The sequence below is a fragment of the Anser cygnoides genome, chromosome 2, assembly GCF_040182565.1.
Source record: "Anser cygnoides isolate HZ-2024a breed goose chromosome 2, Taihu_goose_T2T_genome, whole genome shotgun sequence".
Taxonomy (NCBI): domain Eukaryota; kingdom Metazoa; phylum Chordata; class Aves; order Anseriformes; family Anatidae; genus Anser; species Anser cygnoides.
The window spans coordinates 104,005,853-104,025,191 of record NC_089874.1 but is presented as its reverse complement, the minus strand read 5'-3'; the positions used below and the strand labels follow the sequence as shown (position 1 = coordinate 104,025,191).

General features: G+C 34.8%; 1 protein-coding gene across 4 annotated transcripts in view; it reads right to left on the bottom strand.

The window, feature by feature from the left end:
• Positions 1-12,546: 12,546 nt before the first annotated feature.
• RTTN (rotatin) overlaps positions 12,547-19,339 on the bottom strand; it is an 88,441-nt gene continuing 81,648 nt past the window's right edge. For 2 of the 4 annotated variants that reach the window (XM_048080882.2, XM_048080884.2), the window contains 5 exons: positions 17,966-18,162; positions 16,188-16,455; positions 14,839-14,942; positions 14,415-14,481; positions 12,547-13,017 (listed from right to left, as the gene is read on the bottom strand). In XM_048080882.2, coding sequence (XP_047936839.2) covers positions 12,935-13,017; positions 14,415-14,481; positions 14,839-14,942; positions 16,188-16,455; positions 17,966-18,162 — 719 coding nt within the window. In that variant the 3' untranslated portion in view covers positions 12,547-12,934. Of the gene's footprint in view, positions 13,018-14,414; positions 14,482-14,838; positions 14,943-16,187; positions 16,456-16,498; positions 17,846-17,965; positions 18,163-19,339 lie in introns of those variants that run through there. The other 2 variants (XR_010829590.1, XM_066992741.1) reach the window with 2 other exon arrangements.

Genomic DNA, 19,339 nt, shown 5'->3' with positions numbered 1-19,339 from the left:
GGAGGACACTGAGTTTGGGGGAAAATTTATTTTTAGACTCTTTTATTTAATCTGTCACACCCAGCAGGTTTGAGATCTTAGAGTTACCTTGTTCTGGTTCATTACCTGTGTTCTGATGAAAAGAAACCAAGGGCACCTAAGTTGTACCTTGGTACAGTGGTTTCACGGAAGGCAGTGGTAGTGCCTAACACAAGGTCTTGCTAACTTAGTGATCCGTTAATGGTCACAGAGAGGGTTGTATTCAGATTTCCAGATAGCTAACTTGGCACAAATCCATGGTAGCTTTTCTTTTCATCTTTTTGTTCTTTGACTGTTTTTAAATGCTGCAGGAGATACCAACCCAGCTATTCAGACTGCCGCTTGAAAGCAGCATACTTCAGAACAAACAAGCAACCTCTTCCCCTACAAGTATACTGCTAAAGGTATTCAGAATAGAAAACTAAAAATATTTGCTAGCATACTTTTGAACAAACAAGGGTCTATATTCCCCCACTCTATAGGGGACAATGATCTTGGGGAGAGAGAATAATAAATAAATAAATAAATAAATGAATGAATGGAAGACCAACAACTACTTCCTAACAAAAATTTAAGTATGCAATGAAAAGGAAGAAACAACAAACAAAAACAAGAAAAAAAAGACAAATCTGAAGACAAATTAAAATTTCTGTTCTATTGTAATTAATTACACTGTTGGTTTTGGATTTTGTTTTTACGTCTACACCCTCATATACTGATACGTTGCAATTCTTCAAGCAAAAAATCCCATCCTGACTAAAATCAAGAATAGATGTTCAGATGTTTCTTGATAACTATGCTGTTTTACAGTTCATTTGCTCAGGGAAGGCCCAACACAACAGTAAAGCCTTTTCAAGAAAGGTCTCACAGTAAACTGTAAATTAGTGGAACTAAAGAATATCTGCTGCAGTCATTTGTTTTAGTAGCAATAGCATAATTGTACCATAACCTCCTGCCTGATTCACTACAACATATTACATCTGTTTTATGCTAATGGAGGTGCAAAGAAATCAATGATATTTATACAGACATAAAGCAGTGGTGAGTCATATTCTCAATCTCTTCAGTTTGATAAGAAATATAATAGGTTGTCTTTATTTTCCAAAATTTAGTTTGCAAGTGTGATTGTTGATTTCTAAGATCCTGAAAGTTTAATTACATCAATATGGTTTCAGAGCAACCATTACAGAATCATCACAAATTATTTAATGAGGATTTATTTTTTGAATTTAATTATGGTGACTGCAGAGGTTTTTTATTTCATTAATTTACTCATAACAAAAGGGCACTGGACTTTTTTTTTTTAATTATGTATGTGAACTGTAACATAAAATGTCTTTAAAATAGCATACCTGCTCAAAGATGGCTTATCAAACATCATAACATAATTATGATATATATATTAATACATTGGCATATAGATTTTGCTATTAATTAAAAATATTATGCTTTTGTTTGTACAGTTTGGTTCAATTCCCCTTAGATGAAATTTTGTGTGAAACCTCTGCCAGTTTGAAACCTAACCCATTTTGAACCATCCGAAGTTAAAAGTTACAGATATTTATTTTGTCTTTCTATTTTAATTGAAATTTTATTTCTCTTTTGTAACTGTGAAAGAGATTTTTTAAAAATGTAAAGATCTGTGTTTATGATGTGCAAGTGCTCAAAGGCTTAGCAGAATAATCTGATGCATTAGACAGGAAGGAATATAAATACATAATCTCAGGCAAACCTTGCTAGGATAATTTTAAAGAGTCTGTTGACTCAATTTAGGTTGATCAGAAATGATCAGAGAGCTTGTTTTTGCAGGCAGTTTATTCTTATAGTTTTAACTGAAGAGTGGTCTTCATGCACACACTGGACTGTCCTACATACAGCTGTAGGCTTCAGGTTATTCAGGCTAGTACCATGGATCAAGATCAAAATCAAGGACAGAACTGGATTCATCAACTTCCTTACAGTACTGTTTGTATTCATTATGAGTATATATGTATTTTGCAATGAGAAACCTGGATATATAGCATTAGTATTTTTTGTTGATTATTTTTCAAAATGTAAAATAAAGGATACAGTATATCGTTATAGATGACTTTTGTCTCAAAATTCCTGGCTTGACTGAGAGCAGTGTGTGCTGTTTTTTATTGTTGTTTCTGTTGTAGATGACGGTAAATGGTATTTCCTGCATGTTACGTTTTAGTCTCAATGGGATTTTTTTTTGTTGTTTTTTTAAGAGCCAAATCAATGGCATTTTCTATTAAAACCTGAAATGAATATATGTGTGCACCCCTTCCATTTGAGCAGAAAATCTATTACTTCAAAAAATACATATATATAATATACAGAATGTGGCAGCTCAATTAATTCATCCAATTTTGAATAAAGTCTTCTGAGAACAAAGATACAGATTTCATGTCATTCTGATATTAGACATTCTTTGTCTAAGACAGGCGGTATCTAAAGCATCTTAAACAGTTCTCATTTTGCTTTTCTTGAAAGATTTTGACAATGTTAATTACTTCTACAAAGAGAAATTTCTGACGCTCTGAATTCATTTTTTTCCCTATATGACCTTCTACTGCATCTGAAAAAGGCTGTCATTTGTTTTACTGATACATCCAATGGAGTTGGTGGGTGGTGAGGGGCGGTGGTAAAGAAAAAAAAACCACACACACAAAACAAATCAAAACTTATAGTTATCAATCTTGGGTACCAAGGAAGACATTTCCAATGACTCCCACAAAACATTGATATTACTTCTGTGAGGGGACTTCTGAGAGAGCGTATGCAGAGATTAACTCCTTTTGAATGTAGCAGCAATAAAATGCACTGACTGCAAGACAGAACAGAAGGTTGACTCTTTGCATTTTATCCAGGAAAAAGGACACTGCAAACATGAGTGGAGTTCCCTAGTGTCCTGTGTTGCTGCTAGCCTGATGTTATGGATGAGTGAGCTGCTTGTAGTCTGTCAGGGACAGAAGCTTGTGGTGGGTTTGTGCCTCATTTCACTCTCTGCTGGTCAGCAGCAGATTATTAGTAATTCTCAAATAGACTGTGCTAGTTTCTGTGAAATCAGATGAAAAGATTCTAACTAAAGCTAATAAAGGACAACTATAGGAGTTTGGGAGAATGGCAGATTGAGGACATTTTAAGCACAAGAAATATAGAACTGCTGAAGTAGATCATTTTATATTCTCTTTATTTTCCTTGGAAAAGATGAAGGTTTTGCTGTGCATGAAACTTGTACCTTTTTGCCACTATGGTTATAGTAATACCATTGCTCTTGGACAGACACAGTTATACCATTACAAAATTTTGTTTATTCATCAATTGTTTGTTTCATTCACAGATGAGAAGGGAAATATAACACAAGAAACTCATGTTTATGTAATATGCTTGTAAGAAAGGCACCAATAATATTGTTACACTGGTATAAAAAATAACAACAGCAAAATTTACTGTACCTATGATGGTATAAAAGGATCCAACATTTAAGTGGTTGGCACAAAAATCTGCTAACTGATGTTAAGAGCACTGACTGCAATTCAAAGAGGAAGGTTCAACAAATGTTTCTAGAACTGAAGAAATGGAAAGCACTTTAAGGAGGACATTGATATGCACTGCAAAATAAGAAGAAAATAAAGCTCAAACAAATGAAATCCTTACAAAGTATGGTGGCGCAGGTAGTTAGTGTTTTCACAGGTGTTTATAGTTGTGGTCCTTTGAACTTACTTACTTCATCAGGCTATTTTACCTTTTACGGTCTCTCTCTCTCTATGCATAGACTGTTGGATTTCAGACCCTTGGTTTAGCACTTGTCACCTACCACTGTTTCCAGTTGGGCATTTTACCTCTAACTGAAAATAAATTATTGCAGCACACTGGGGAGAAAACACAGAGTATTTTAAAAAGTCATATGAAAAAGTGTGTAGGCTGTTAAAGAACTTTCTTCTGACACATCATTGCGAATACACTCCCAGCACAGGATAAGATTTATTACCATTAATAGATGTTTCAGTTCAGTGGGAGAATAAAACATTCTGCCCTGAAGAGCTATGTTCTGGATGATTACATTTTGACCTCAATTCCTGCTACACCCCATAGTGAATTTGTCTATAGAATAATATTTCCTCTGCTTGGATCTAGTTCAACATCATGAGAAGTTAAATCTTTCTTTTAATTTTTACATTCTTTGGCTTCTTAAAGTCAGTTATTATTACATGCATGATGATTTTTCATCCATGTTAGATGTTAATTGTTTTGCCATGAAAAGTTTTTTAAAGCATATAGAATACTTTTATTAGGCAATTCAGCTTTAAAAAATAATATTCAAATACATTTTTCTGACTCTGGCCTCAGTCCCTTTGTCACTTAAAATAGCAGCTTCGTTTAATTTCTTTCCCTCTGTTGGTGTAATGATAAACCCAATAAATGGAAACAAAACAGAAGCAGATTACTATCAACAAACACCCAAAGTGAGCAGAAGTCATTTTCCTCTAAGAAATGTAAAAATAGAAAGGCATTCAGAAGCCACCATTAGCGTTATGCTAGACACCACCACTGCCTTCCAAGCTGTTCTCTGGCTGCTTGCTGTGGATACCCCACCACCGGGTGCAGAGAGGGAGAACCCCACACTGCAGAGGCAGCTGCAGGCAGCATGGTGCCCCGAACCCCAGAGTCCTCCCCACTGGTGGCTCCGCGCCTACTCACATAATAGCAGGCCCATCCATAGAGATTTTTCATACGCAGTTTGTTATGCTCAGTAACTTCTCACAACAGAAGGGTTCTTACTCAAGTGTAGCTTTTATATTAGGTCAGTAACCGGTAGGCAGGGGAATCTGATGTTCCTTTTTTTTGAAACTAATTTTTAATGCTGGAAATATTACATTTTGCAAGTGCAAAGCAACCACTCCAAAGGGTTTAAGAAAATGTTTTCCAGAAATAATTTCTGGATTAATGAGCAGCAGATGTCTTAAATTACACAAACGGATTCAAAATTACACCAAAAGTTTCAGAAAAGTTGTGAATTCCAATGACACTGCTTCTACCTGCAGAAGTTTTACATTAGCTCTTGAAAAGCATTTATGAAAAGCTTTCAAACCGCAGAGAATCCGATCTTCACGGCACTGAAGCATGTGCATAGTCTCAGGATTCAGGAAATTCCAGGTTGGGGAAGGCTCTGAAATTCAGATAAAGTGGATTTAATTGGATGTAACTTAAAGTTTTTATTTGGGCACTGTTATTCAACTCTGGAAGACACCTTTCTGGAAAAATCTCCCAATGGGCAAGAAACCTGGGTGAAGGAGAATGAGTCATAACCTAGTTGCCATGGCAATGGTAAATGGCTCCCTGTGCAAATCGTCAATTACGAGAGCACTAGAATCACAGAATGAGGACTGATAGGAAAGAAGATTTTCTCCTTCTTGATTTTATAAAATTCACTTCTGAAGTGGAAGCACTTTGAGCTTTTCTAAACTACCCTACATTTGGATTTATGTGATGAGTACTGCTATTCTGATATTAACATAGTGGTTGCTGCCTCAGTCAAGAATACATTTTTCCCAATCCGTCTAAATTTTGAGCACTGTATTCTCTTTTGTGAGAAGAGCTTTTGAGGAGTTTTTGTTTGTTTGTTTGCTTGTTTGGAATTCTTCGGTATTGTTCAGGTTTTGGTTCATCATTTGGTTCAATGATTGGCATCAAGACACTCTAGCTGGTCTCTGAAGTAGATAGCGACCTGTGACGCAGACCTCACATGGGAAATTAAACTGAGGAGATACGACCTTCATGTTAAAAGTTTAACATCATCTAATGATGGCTTGGATGAAGTTTAGACCTCAACTAAATTGGCTGGCAAGTTTTTCATAACACGCATTTATCATTCATGGATCAGAAACAAGGACAGATGTTATCTTTCAGTTCCCTGTACCTGTAAAACACCAAGTCCCAGACAGCGAGGACATCTTCTCTCTCTCCATGAAGCTTTGCATTTCTATTTAATGTTATGGAGGGAGTGAGAACTGAGAATACTTGGCTTTAAGAGACATGCCTTGCTGATGATGATCTCATGTATTTCAATATCAGGTGAGGCTTCTGAAAATATTCATTAATTATGAAACATTTCTAGAGCTGCCTTTTTATATAAACAACACCTGTGAAAGACTGCAAGGTATGCAAGTTACTCATTCTAATGAACACATCTTGTATTATCTACATGAAGCACTGAGAATTGCCAAACTGCATTCTGATGGCTTCAGACATCTCAAACATTCAACTTCCTAGCTGTGTTATTTGTTGCATGCTACTCTATACTTTTTGTTGTTTTTAGAAACACTTCTCATATAGAACAAGAAAGAAAATGAAACATACAGTTTTACCTGCCAGTAAGAAGCAGAAATTAGCTCTTCCAGAAAGTACACGTGGATATGTATTGCTTGAAAGGTCAGATCTACTTTTCATTAGCCGTAAGAGCAAGCTGTAAATTAGCCAAGCTTGCCTAGTTGATTGAGACATTTCACACACACAGAGAAAAGACTTTTTTTTTCCACAAAGTTTATTTTGAGCCTTTTCTATTTTAGAAAATATTTTTTGTTTCTATGTCCTTTTGTGCCGCTTTTGGCAAATTTTATGTCAAAGACAATGCTAAATTTCTACTTTTAAACAGTAAGTGCTATAAATTATTTTATAGGAAGCAATCATATAATATGCATGATTCTTGGGCTCTTGACCTCAGGCTTAACAAAATAGATTCTCAGCTTTGATACAAATGGTCAGAAATCCCGTTATTAAGTGATTCTTCTGAAAGCAGATGTGACCTGGCCAGCATTAATTTTGAAAGGGTATACAGCAGATTCGCTTGGTCATCTTTCTTCATTTCCAAAAATATTGTGCAACTGAACCAGCATTCCACTACAATGATTCACAAATGAATGAGAAAAATAATTAGCTTCTGTATACCCAGACAAAGAATATCTAAGGCACACCTAAAACAGTTTTTCCTTCATTTTCAGAAAAAAGCAAACAAATTGGAACTTGGTTACATTTTTTCCTTATTGCTACTAAAGTTAGAAAGTGCATTCTGCCAGAACTTTCCTGCTCTAATCAAAAGAGGATCAGTAGTCTTTGACCACTGTGTCCTTTTAAGAAATGTGGGTGAGTGCAGTCTGTTCTCTCACCACTTTGGTGAGACACCCCATCCTCATGGATTTTGAAGACAGCTCTCAGCCAGGCAAGCTTCAGGCTAATTCTCTTCTAGCATAGTTTTACTGTGAAATAGCTGCTGAGTTCTGAAGATATTTTTTATTTCAATTCTGAAAGATTATTTTTTGTGTCTTCCCACTGTATGCCTTAAAATCTCACAACATCTCAGTAAACAAAACACTACACTTATGATTAAAGATTATTTCAAATCAGCTATATCCAATTCTACATTTGGAAATGTTTGCTTGCTACAAAATACTTATTGAACAACTGTTCCAATACAGACAAAGAATGGTTGCAGATTAAAGCACTGTATGCAATGATACAAGGTTATGTTTGGGTAAAATACTTAGCTCATTGCACTCTGTGAATAGGCACAATTTAGGGTGAATAAAGGATTTTTGCTTGTGATAATTATCTGTCACAGCTATTTACTGTGATAAGTTCTTGCACTGCATTTGAAAGGGAAGGGAGCAAGTGTAGCAAAGTTTTCAGTCTTTTGCAGATAAAAGCATGTTCTGCAAGTTGTAGGGCACATCTCTGACAGGTTTAAAAAAAACAGAAGGGGCTTTGTATGCATCACCCATGCTTTGTAAAACCGCAGATCAACAGATACCTGCCAGCTTTCTGAAAATCATCAGTTTCATTTGGCAGCAAGAATTACTGTTAACCTCTGATATTTTGATGAAATCATGTGAATGCTGGCCTTAAGAAGGAGGAAAAATGAATTTTGCTTAGAAAAAATAAAGAGCAACACAAATTTGTATATTTTTCAACAGAACAATAAGCAATATTAAAACATGGTTCTATGGTTGAGTTTAAAAATTCAACATTATATTTCAGACTAGTTTGATAATAATGGCTGACAATTTAAATGGCATAATTTTACATACTAAGAATTAGAAATGCCAAATTAAATTTAAGATTCATGTATTGGATAGAATCACTGACTAGAAGAATGTATATTTTTAGGCTCTTGATAATGCATTGTTATATCTAAAAGGTAGATAAAGGTACATCAAAGGTGTGTCAAAAACAACAAAAGAGAATAAAAGCAGAAAAATACTAACGCCAAAGTTACTCAAAATTCAATAGCATTCTCTGAAAAAAAGATAAAAATCTGACCATAAAATGTAATATGAAACAATAAAATTTCTTTTACTAGCCTCTTGAAATTTCTTTATAGAATAGATTATTCTTACTCTCAGCTGAAGCGGAAATGTAAAAATTTCATGGAACAAAACAGAACCTGTTTCCAAACTCCAACTGCCTTACAACTTGTCCATTTTGAATAAAATTACAGAATCATATGCACAAATCACAGGCAGCATTGATCTCTTAAAATTACATTCCTGCTCTACAACAATCTGTGCACATATGCCAAATATCTAAGGACCAGAATCTCAAAAATGTAAGCTTTCATATACCTGTGTGTAAATAATGAAGAAGCTCAAATGATAACAAAACACTCAAATTGATTATTCAAAATTGATTCATGAGTTTACAAAGAATTAGTACATTTATGAACCTGAGCCCATTTGTTTGATGTAAACCCAGTGCGGACTGCCACTCCCCACTTGGAATGGAAGAGAGTGGTATTGTAAGAATCTCCTCTTCCAGTGAAAATGGGACCAGTTTTCACATTTTTTTTTTTTCCTTAGAAAGGTCATGGTAGCTGAGTTAGGGCTGGAAGGTACAACACAGAATACCAAACTGACTTGTCAAGTCACTATTGTTAATCTTCAGCACCTAAAACACCAAGGATAAAAATAAATAAGATGTGCCTAAGAGCAGCTAGCACTGAGATCAGAGAGCACAGAATGACCCTCATCCACAGGGCCAAACCCTTCCACGTTACCAAAGGGGAGACTAAGCAGCTATCGGGAATATTGTCAAATATTGTCATTAGACTGGGGACAATACTAGTTTGCACACCCCAAAACTCTGCCAGACTTGTTTAAAACTATTTAACATTCCAGGCAATCATCTTTCCTGTTCTGAGCACTGGTTCCTGTTACTATTTAAGCTGCATTAATACTGATGAATTAAGTATCTTCAATTAATTTATTGCAAAGTTACCGAATGAGGTCAGGTAATTAAAAAAAAAAAAATGAGATGATAAATGTAGAATGCACATCTTCTATAGTGTGGCCCAGGAGCAAAAACATGAGCTAAAAACGATTAAGATATTGTGAAATTATACTTACCACAACTCTTTCCTTCTAAAGCAAGGGTAGTATGACTGCTATGACAGTGATGCAGCTGTAAAATAACTCTAGGAGGCCATCTGTGGAAAAGATTTGAAGGGATTTTATTTTTTTTTTAACAATCAGAGGAAGCCTGAACTGTAGTTCCCCTAGACAGCATTCTTCAGATCTTTGCTAACCATTTTTAATTTTTTCCCCAAAAAGACAGTAAAAAGCTTCCTTGAAGGACAATCAAATTTGAGAAGCTGTCTCATTAACTGTGAAGGGAAATCCTTACATAAAGCTAGGCCAAAGTCTCAGTATAGAATTTTCCCCTCTACGGTCTGGCATGGACAGCTCAATCAACCCCCTGAAGCCAAAAGCCTTTATACATCCTTAGTAAAAGAAGTTCTGCAATTTGCAAGTTTGATATTGAGATGGAGTGATGAAAAACTCTACCAGGGGTTGTGTAATTGCTATGACTGAGTGATGCTGTCTGATTTATCAGGAAACCAATAGTTCCAAATCAAGGGGGAATAATGCCTTTCTCATAATTGAAATCTCTGAGAATTTTCACATGGGCTTGAAAATCTATTACTCAAAAGTTTGAAAACTTCACTGGTAAATCATGACAATGTATGCATTCGCATGAACATTCCCCATACCAAAGCCAAATATGATTTGTTTAATCTGGAATTTCTTACCACTCAAGTGGAACTGAGTTCTTTGAAAGCTTTTAACATGCAATGGATGACACAGTCTTTGACAAATCTGAAAGCCTTATTTGGAGTGGATTTTATGTATATATTTCTTTCAAATTTAAAATAACTTCCTACTTGATTACAGACTTATAAAAAGAGAAAGCAACTAAGTAGGAGTTAATGCAAATGCTAATTGTGTTCTCTTGGATAAGGATTTTAAAAAAAAAAATCTTAGCTTGCATGGCCATGCCATTCACTAGAGAAATTAGATGCATGATGAAAATTACCTTTTAGTTTAAAGTCTTCTCTGAAGACTTTGTACTCAAAGTGAGTATAGAGATTTGATGCATGAACTCTCAAGAGGCTTTTTTTTTTTTTTTGATTTTCCTGAGGAGCAATACCAACCACAAGTATATTTACTGATGCCATTGATAGTTGCTTCCCATAACTGTAAAACATTGCAAAATACAGAGCAAATAGAGGTTATGTCTCTGCTCAATTTTCAGATAAACACAACACTCACACTAAAGCTTACCATAACAACAAATGTACTAGCAATTTGTCTAGATTTTTTAACATGATAATTTCTTCAAGAATTTCTATATCTCAGTAAAACAGAAGCGTTTAAAAGTAGTCAGGCATCCTATTTGTGTTCTTATTATATTGTGTGTGTATTTAATGAAATCATTCAACTATGGCTAGCTTATGGATATTTAAAAAAAAAAACAGAAAGCAATATCCGCCATCGTGTGAAGTAACATTACCTTAACTAAATAAATTATTGTCTGTGCAGACTCAAATAGTTCAGAGGTGAGAATCAGTTTTCTACCAAAACTACAAGACTTCAGACATCTCTTGGTTTGTAATCTTCAAACATCTCAACTTTGCAGTTCCATTTCTTGAGAACATACTGCTTTCTTTACAAGGCTAGTGACTTCCAGCATTGTGAATCTCTAAAGACATTTTAATACAAATCAGACTGGAAAAAAAAATTAAGGTTGAATAAGCTTTAAAAATGCAGTTCTATTTCATCTCACCAGATCCCCATGTACTTCTGCACTTTGAAAGAGCTCTCACGATCCTTGCTAAATGATAGGTTACTTAAACTGAACATAATTTGGCATTAAGTGCTCTTTTTTCTTTTGTCTCTGAAAAAGCAAAGTGCATTGTGTCACAAAGCAGTCACAATCTGCATTGTGACTTACATCTTGACTTGAGAGACATCATCAGGGTTGAGTATGCTGAAATATAAGCCTTTGAAATAATCTTACTAATTTGAAGGGGACATCCTGCAATACTGTGAGATGAGAATGACAGCTTTTAATAACCATTTTTCAAGTAACAATAATTATTCAATGCATAAAGTGGAAAAGAGTCAGGCTTTGATGGCCTCTCTTTGCTTTTTGTTTTGTCAGGGAGAGGAAGGTTAGCTGATAATTATATTTCTAGTAATTATTTAATACAACTATTATAAGAATCATGGTTTTGTCAAATGAGTAATACCAAATCACACATTCTATGTCATAAAGACACAGAATGATTTGGGTTGGAAAGGACCTTAAAGACCATCTCCCACCCTGCCATGGGCAGGGACTCCTCCCACTAGAGCAGGCTGCTCAAAGCCCCATCCAACCTGGTCTTCAGCACTTCCAGGGAGGCAGCACCCACAGTTCTTTGGGCACTGCAGAAACAAGCAAAAATCTCCTTTGTTTTGTCAGTGGAAAATATCTTTTATCACCTGGCTAGGTAGAAAATGCTAGTGACACATAAACATGGCATTGCTACAACACTTTTAGAGACATTACCAAAGATTTGGTATTTGCTCACTTCTGTCTGTCCCTGACTTAAAATAAAACTGTATGTCTTCAGGGAAATCTATAAACACTCTGCAAATATTTCAGAAGTATGTTCTACAAAACTGTCCTGTGTTCAGGCATTAATTAAAGTGTATTTCCCTCAAACTCATTTAGTAAATAATACTGAAAAACTTGTGACCATAGTTACATAGTAGCAGATCAAAGAAAGCACAGGCCTGGATAACATATTGTTTTTTGTTATTATTTATTTTTTCCTAAAGGAAAAGTTTTTGGAGGGTTTAGGAAATGGAAAGTACAAGATTTTGTTTCAATATTTTCTATTTTCTATGATGTTGTAACTAAAACTGATGCACATATCTCAAACTGAATAAACTGGTTGTTAACATACCTGTCACTTGCAGTATCAGTAAGTGGGAGTTGTTTTTTTTTAAATTGTTAGCATTAAAAAAATGCAACAATTTTAACTGAAAGCTCCTTCAAAACTAAAACTCACATGTTGCTGTTCTATACCTAACAGGCATAACACAACATGACTGCCAACACTACAAGTTCTTAAATCTAAGTATATTTCCACTGTGCTTATCTGCAACATTACAAGTTATGATCCACCAACACCATATGCTGATGTGAATTAAAAAACAAACAAAACTTTATTCAGACCAAACTGAAACCACAATTCTAATAATTTACAGTAACAATTTCAATGCATAATTTAAGAAGATTACTGATTTTTCACATCTTTTTCCTCTGTACATTCATTCTCCTGTGTACATACTTTACATAGCAGCATCATTATAACTTCCCAACTGGGATTAGAATACAAACAGTCTGAGCCACAACTAGTGCAACTTCTTTGGTTCAAGGTGATCAACTCCTTCTTCAAAGACTTCATAAATTTCTTCCATAGCATGCATGCTACTTCCATAAATCCATGAATTAGAAGTCTTTTCTTTAAATTTCAGGCTCCCATTGAGTAATCTGTCCAATTTCAAGATAAGAATTCATCTGATAATCATTAACAATCAAGAAGCTGCACAACATTCTCTAAGCATTTTAAGTAGTAGGCATTTAGCTCATTCCCTTCTGGCTGTGGAGTAGCTAAAAAAAAGGAAAAAAAACAAGATGTGAACTTCTCACTGATTCTGAATATGAAATGATTTTTTTTTCAAAGATCATATCAAACACCTTGCTAGAATTCATCGTATTTTATAAGTATATCCACAATGTTATGAGTAGAAAATTTAGTAAAAGTACTTTATGTTGCAAAGTCTGTTTGTTGTTGTTGTTGTTTGCTTTTAAAAGGCTGTAATTAACGACATTTCCAAGACCCCATTCAGTTGTAACAAAAAAAAGTGAAAAATGCCTTTTGATTCTTCTGTGTTACAATAAGGTAATCCCCTGCTTTTGCTAAAACTTGTCCTTGGGAAAGGCAAAGTATGAAATGAAAAAGACCAAAAGGCATGTTGAAAAATTTATTCATTTGTACTTAGAAGAACAATCTACCATTTTAGCCATTTTTATACCATTTTAAACCATTTTGGTATATGAAACATTGCATTATATTATTGATATTGCACATACATATATTGCATGTATATTGATGGTTGACTTAGTGAAGGATGAATTTGAAATGGCACAATGATGAAATCAATGGATTACAATAGCATAGGACGAACTATCATGATCTGTTCTATGATATACTTATTATGATACTGTCAAGTAGTGCTCAATGTAAGCAGAAATTTTATGACAATTCTGTCTTGCAAAATACTATGGGAACTTGGTATTACAAGCCTCTGCACTGATGAACCTATTTCATTAGGAATATAGAGCAAATGAAATCAGTAGGAAAACATTGGCTCAAAATGAAACTTTGCATGTGTTTCTAAGATCAGAGCCTGATGTGATTATTACCTACTAAAGCTGCAACGCCAGACCAATGTTTGAAAATCATTTCAAAATGAATGCTCTTGAGCTGAAGATAGCAATCTATCATATAAAAGCTATTCAAACTATAGTTATCTTCAGTTACTTGAGGAAAATACTCAAGCTTTCAACTAACTCATGGTACAGTATTTTAAGACTGGCACAATGATCTGTTCTGATCCCTTATCTATGTAGCTGAATCAAGTCAATTTGAGAACTGTTAAGCAAAGTATATGCTAGATGAAGACTTTCTTTTCACTAAAGTTTAAGAACTAACAAAGAAGCATCACATGTAACGAAGAAAGCATTTTGCTGCAAACCAAATCAGACCTGTTCTTACAAACTAACCTGAGATTTAAAATTTCAAATTTGTTAACCATTTTACTATATCTGTACTTGAAAGATGCCTAGCTAAAAATCATCTGTACTCATAATTTTAGAGATGAAAGTATCCCCTCAAAATCTTATAGGAAAACAAAAAAAAAATCATGAAGATATAAATTAAAATGCATTAGTGAGTTACTTGATGGAAAAATACATAATTGACATTAGTCGAAATTTAAACTTACTCTTCACTACAGAATAAGCCTCATCTATTTTTCTCCTTATTGATGGATTCTTCAGAGTCACTTTTGCCTGCAGCACACACAAACAAAATAAAATGACTTGATTTTTCCCCCCCATGTTAACACTTTAACAGCAAAGTTAACTCCTTTGTTTTCAACTAGAAAATGACAGTAATTAAGAATATGAAATGCTGGAATTTTAGAATTAGCAAATGACTTTGTCATCATCCAGAATGCATTTATGTAAGCAGTCTGAAATCACACAGGACAAGTTACTTATTATGTTGTTCAACCCCCCAGCCCAAGCACCTATGTTATTAACATAAGAAAATGGAATTGCTGGTGTAAGCTTTATTTTTTGTTTATTTCAAGGTTGCCATGTATAACAGTAAGATTACATTTTTTCAAGTATTTCTCAAATACTAACCTTCTGATAGTTGTGAAGCAAAGCCCAAAGTGAAGCTGCTCCTATTCTCTGGACTGCTTCACTATCACTTTCCAAACAGGTAGACAGCACTGCAATAGCCTTATCTAATGAGATAAAAACAAAACAAAAACAACCCTCGTCTAGAAAATATCATCAAATATACACATCTCTGTATTTTTATCCTTGGAGAGCACTTATTTCTATGACAAGTATTGGTATGGCAGAAGAATTAAAGTTATATTATCAGACTGATTAAATTTAAATATGCTCACAAAATTGAAATTAGTGTTTAAAAACACAAAAACAAAAACAATCAATGCTAAAAAATCAGCAATTGGTAATAAAACACGCACACGTTATGCACAGCCATCAGATATGCACTGGAACTGAGGAAGCCATAAAACCTTTTTATAACTCCCAGTATCCACAACTTGAGCCATATCAGGATAGAAATTAAGATGTTTCTATTTTCCGTAGTAATTACTACATAGGTGATTTTTAACTGATGAGAAATATTTTAACCCTACAGTAGGCACCTTAATATTCTAGCCTGACTCTGAAACCTTCAAGTCTCTTCAAGTCAGATTGTTCACTTCACAAAATTCACAGATAATGTATGTGAATAATGTACGCTTAATTAAGGCAGCAAATCAGCATTGCAGGGGAAAAAATGACAAGGATGGACACTATAAAAGACCTGCTGAGTAGTTATAAGGAAGACAGAAGCATTCTCTCTGCAATTAAATGGGAGAAAGAAACATGCTCTTTACAAGCAACTGAGAAAAGTTCTGTCCATGTTGTTACATTAAACATATACGTCATGATCATAACTTCGCCGTTATTATAAACAGTTTCAGCACATGCCAAAACAAAAAAGTTTGTCTCAACAGCCATGATTTGCAGGAACTAATACGGTTTTGTCCAACAAAGTTATGAAAACCCATGGTAGAAATATTTAAAAATAATTATACATTGTTTCAGACAATGACACATGGAATCTCCCTCTAAAAAACTAGCTGTTTGAGAAAACTGTAAAAATACTTTAATTGTAAAAAGAACTGTTAACTGTAAAAATACTTTAATTCATGTTGTATTACTATATTCAAATGTTCAGTTTCATGATATTTTTTAAATCTGTTTTGCTTTTCTTTTTGTTACAAATTCTTATTTTTAAGAGTATTTCTGACAAAAATAGCAGTTCTATAAGAACTTCTATGAAAATCATTTTAATATTATTTAGAAAGGCATTTCTATAAAGTTCTTGGTCAGCAACACAAATTACAATGAAAACATGGTATTTTTGAAGATATAACATTTTCTAATAGCTTAAATACCCTTTAGGCACTTACCATTAGCTAATATTTTGGGTTTATTTGCTGGACTAAAACAAATGTTATGTAGAATAAGTAGTGCTATATATTGGCTATTCTTGTGTTTGTTTTTACACATTTCCACGATCTGTTCTATAAAACCATTTATCTTCATAATCATTTGCTGTCCATCTTCTCCAAAAGATATGTTCAGTAGCAGCTTTAGCCAAAGAATACATATGTTACTAGGATTTTTATGACTTCCTTTTGGTAATGAAAGGGACAAAAAGTTCTGCAGGAAGTTACTCTGTCAGAAGGAAGAAAAAAGATATTAGGATATATAGTATTCCATGGTTTCTTCACTAATGTTTGACCTTCCAATCTCTATGCTTGATCAAAACCTAGTACTAATGTTTTTATTTATATAGTTTTATTTATATATAAATATATAAACATTTTAATATATATAAACATGTATGTGTTATATATTGTTTTATATATAACTTTATACTTTAAAGAATCCACATCTTGGTTAAAAAGTTAATATGGTATATGTAATCATTTATGTAGTAGATACTTAAAAGTTGGACCAACACAATACATGTATTTGAAGTACAATTTCCACCACTACATAAGCATTTTACTTTCTGCTTACTGTTTTTGCCCCCAAACGAGCCAGAAACAATTTAACTGAATCAATGCAGTATTTATCTAATGTGTTCTTGATTCCTTACTTATATGAACAAGTGTTAAACGTATAGTATCCTCCCCTTCATAGACAATGAGGGGGCATTGGGAGGAATGTCTGATATGCCAGGGGGCCATATCGACATCCAGGGGGACCTCAACAAGCTGGAGTAATGGGCTGACAAGTATCTCAAAGTTCAACAAGGAGAAGAATGTAGGGAGGAACAAACCCAGTACGTGCTGGGGGCCATCCAGCTGAAAAGCAGCTTTGCAGAAAAGGACCTGGGAGTCCTGGTGGACACCAAGCTGAACATGAAATACATCGAGGCTCTGGAGCGTGTCCAGAGAAGGGCTACGAAGCTGGTGAAGGGCCTGGAACACAAGTCCTATGAGGAACAGCTAAGGGAACTGGGGTTGTTTAGTCTGGAGAAGAGGCTCAGGGGAGACCTTATCACTCTCTACAAGTACCTGAAAGGAAGGTGTGGGGAGCTGGGGGTCGGCCTCTTCTTGCAGATTACTAGAGATAGGACTAGACAGAATGGACTCAAAGTTGTGCCAGGGGAAGTTCAGGTTGGAAATTAGGCGAAACTTATTCTCAGTAAGAGCGGTTAGGCATTCGAATGGGTTGCCCAGGGAGGTGGTGGAGTCACTGTCCCCAGGGGGGGTTTAAGAAAAGGTTGGATGTGATGCTTAGGGACATGGTTTAGTGGGCAATATTGGTGGTAGGGGGATGGTTGGACTAGATGATCTTGGACCTTAACGATTCTATGATCCTATGAGTCAGCAATGCGCCCTTTCCACAAAGAAGGCTAAAGGTATACTGGGCTACATTAGGCAACGTATTTCCAGCAGGTGGAGAGGTGATCCTTTCACTCTAGTCAGTAATTGTGAGGCTGGAGTACCAATTCTGCCCCTTACCCAGCACACGAGAGACATGAGCATACTGGAGAGTCCAACAATGGGCCACAAAGACGATTAAGGGACTAGAGCATGTCACATATGGGGAAAGGCTGAAAGAGATGGGACAGTTTAGCTTTGATCACAAGACACTCCATATTGAAGTATGAGGGTTTATTAAGAAAAAGAAAGTGCATATATGACATTGTGAAAAATCAGTAAATATTACGTACCTTCTGAATAATGCCTTTACAGTCATGAGACAAAGCAAGGTTAGAAAGAAGACTGAAGACCACCTGCTGAAATGGGCTGTTATCATTTGATACTTGGGAAGCCAATTTCAAGATGTTATACATTAATGAACTGCCAGCTGCACTTCGTACAGAAAGTGATGACTGTCCACCACTGACCCAACAAAGTGAAGTACAACCTTAAGGAAATTAAACATTTATCAGATGAGGAATGTACATATACATTAAAAAAAAAAGCTATCTAAAGAGTGGCTTAACAGCTCAAAGATCAAGCTGTGACTTTTAAAAGGAGTGGTTTTTTGTTTTGTTTTTTAATTCCTTTGAACCATAGTGAAGTCAATGGGATGTGCTTTGAATAGAAAAGTGACTCAAATGGAGCACTTTACAGGAATAGCAGTCTACTGTTCTAGAATCTAAGAGTTTATTCTGCTGTTAAAAAAAGCCATTGTTCTGTCTCGGAATGTATCCTGGTACATTATATCCAAGGCATTAAAAAATTATGTGACATAAGAATCCAAAGTGACCTTCTGAAACTGGTTCACAAATCGCGTCTGTGTACTCTGAAACTTTTATTTTCTTAAAGTACTTTTCTGAGAAATGAGTGTTGTCCGCAGCTACCATTACTTTGTACCACAGTACCAAGCAAAATACTATGCTACAGGACTACAAGCTCAAATTAGCACAGCAGCAGGGAACAAGTAAGTTGCCAATACAATGTTTATGCATGAATGTGCATGTATACATTTTAATTTAGTGGTATTTGCCAACTGCAACTGTGGTTAATTATTTACATGGCAAAAGTAAATAAAAACAAAACAGTCTTTAACCATTACAAACATCTGCATCATTTATTTGACTGCACTAAGGGAAAGCAGTTAATCAGCTCAAAGTAGATGAGTAAGTTTGGGTCACCTCAAAAATCAACAACTATGAACAGAAAGAGAAAACATTATTTATCCAAAACCTTATTAGCAAGAAAAATACAAATACCACCCAGAGGCAGAGGAACAAGAAAGACCATCAGAACTTTAAGCTTGATTTCCGGTATATCACAGAGCCTTATATTCCCTGCTTTTAAATCTATATCCTGTGGGTGGCTATTATATGCATGTATTTTTTAAATCCATATTAAAAACAAAAAAAACCAATACCTCATTATGAAAAAGTACATTACAAACTGATTTGAGGTCTGGAGACATTAACTTAAAAAGAATATAAAAATGTTCAGATACGTTCAGTTAGTATATTTTAACTAAGCTAATTCTTAAAGGTGTGTTGATAGGGAGAAAACAACATATTTATATGGCTCTCTTCAAGCCACAAGCAAATTGTTATCTGAGTCAATAAACCAGGATA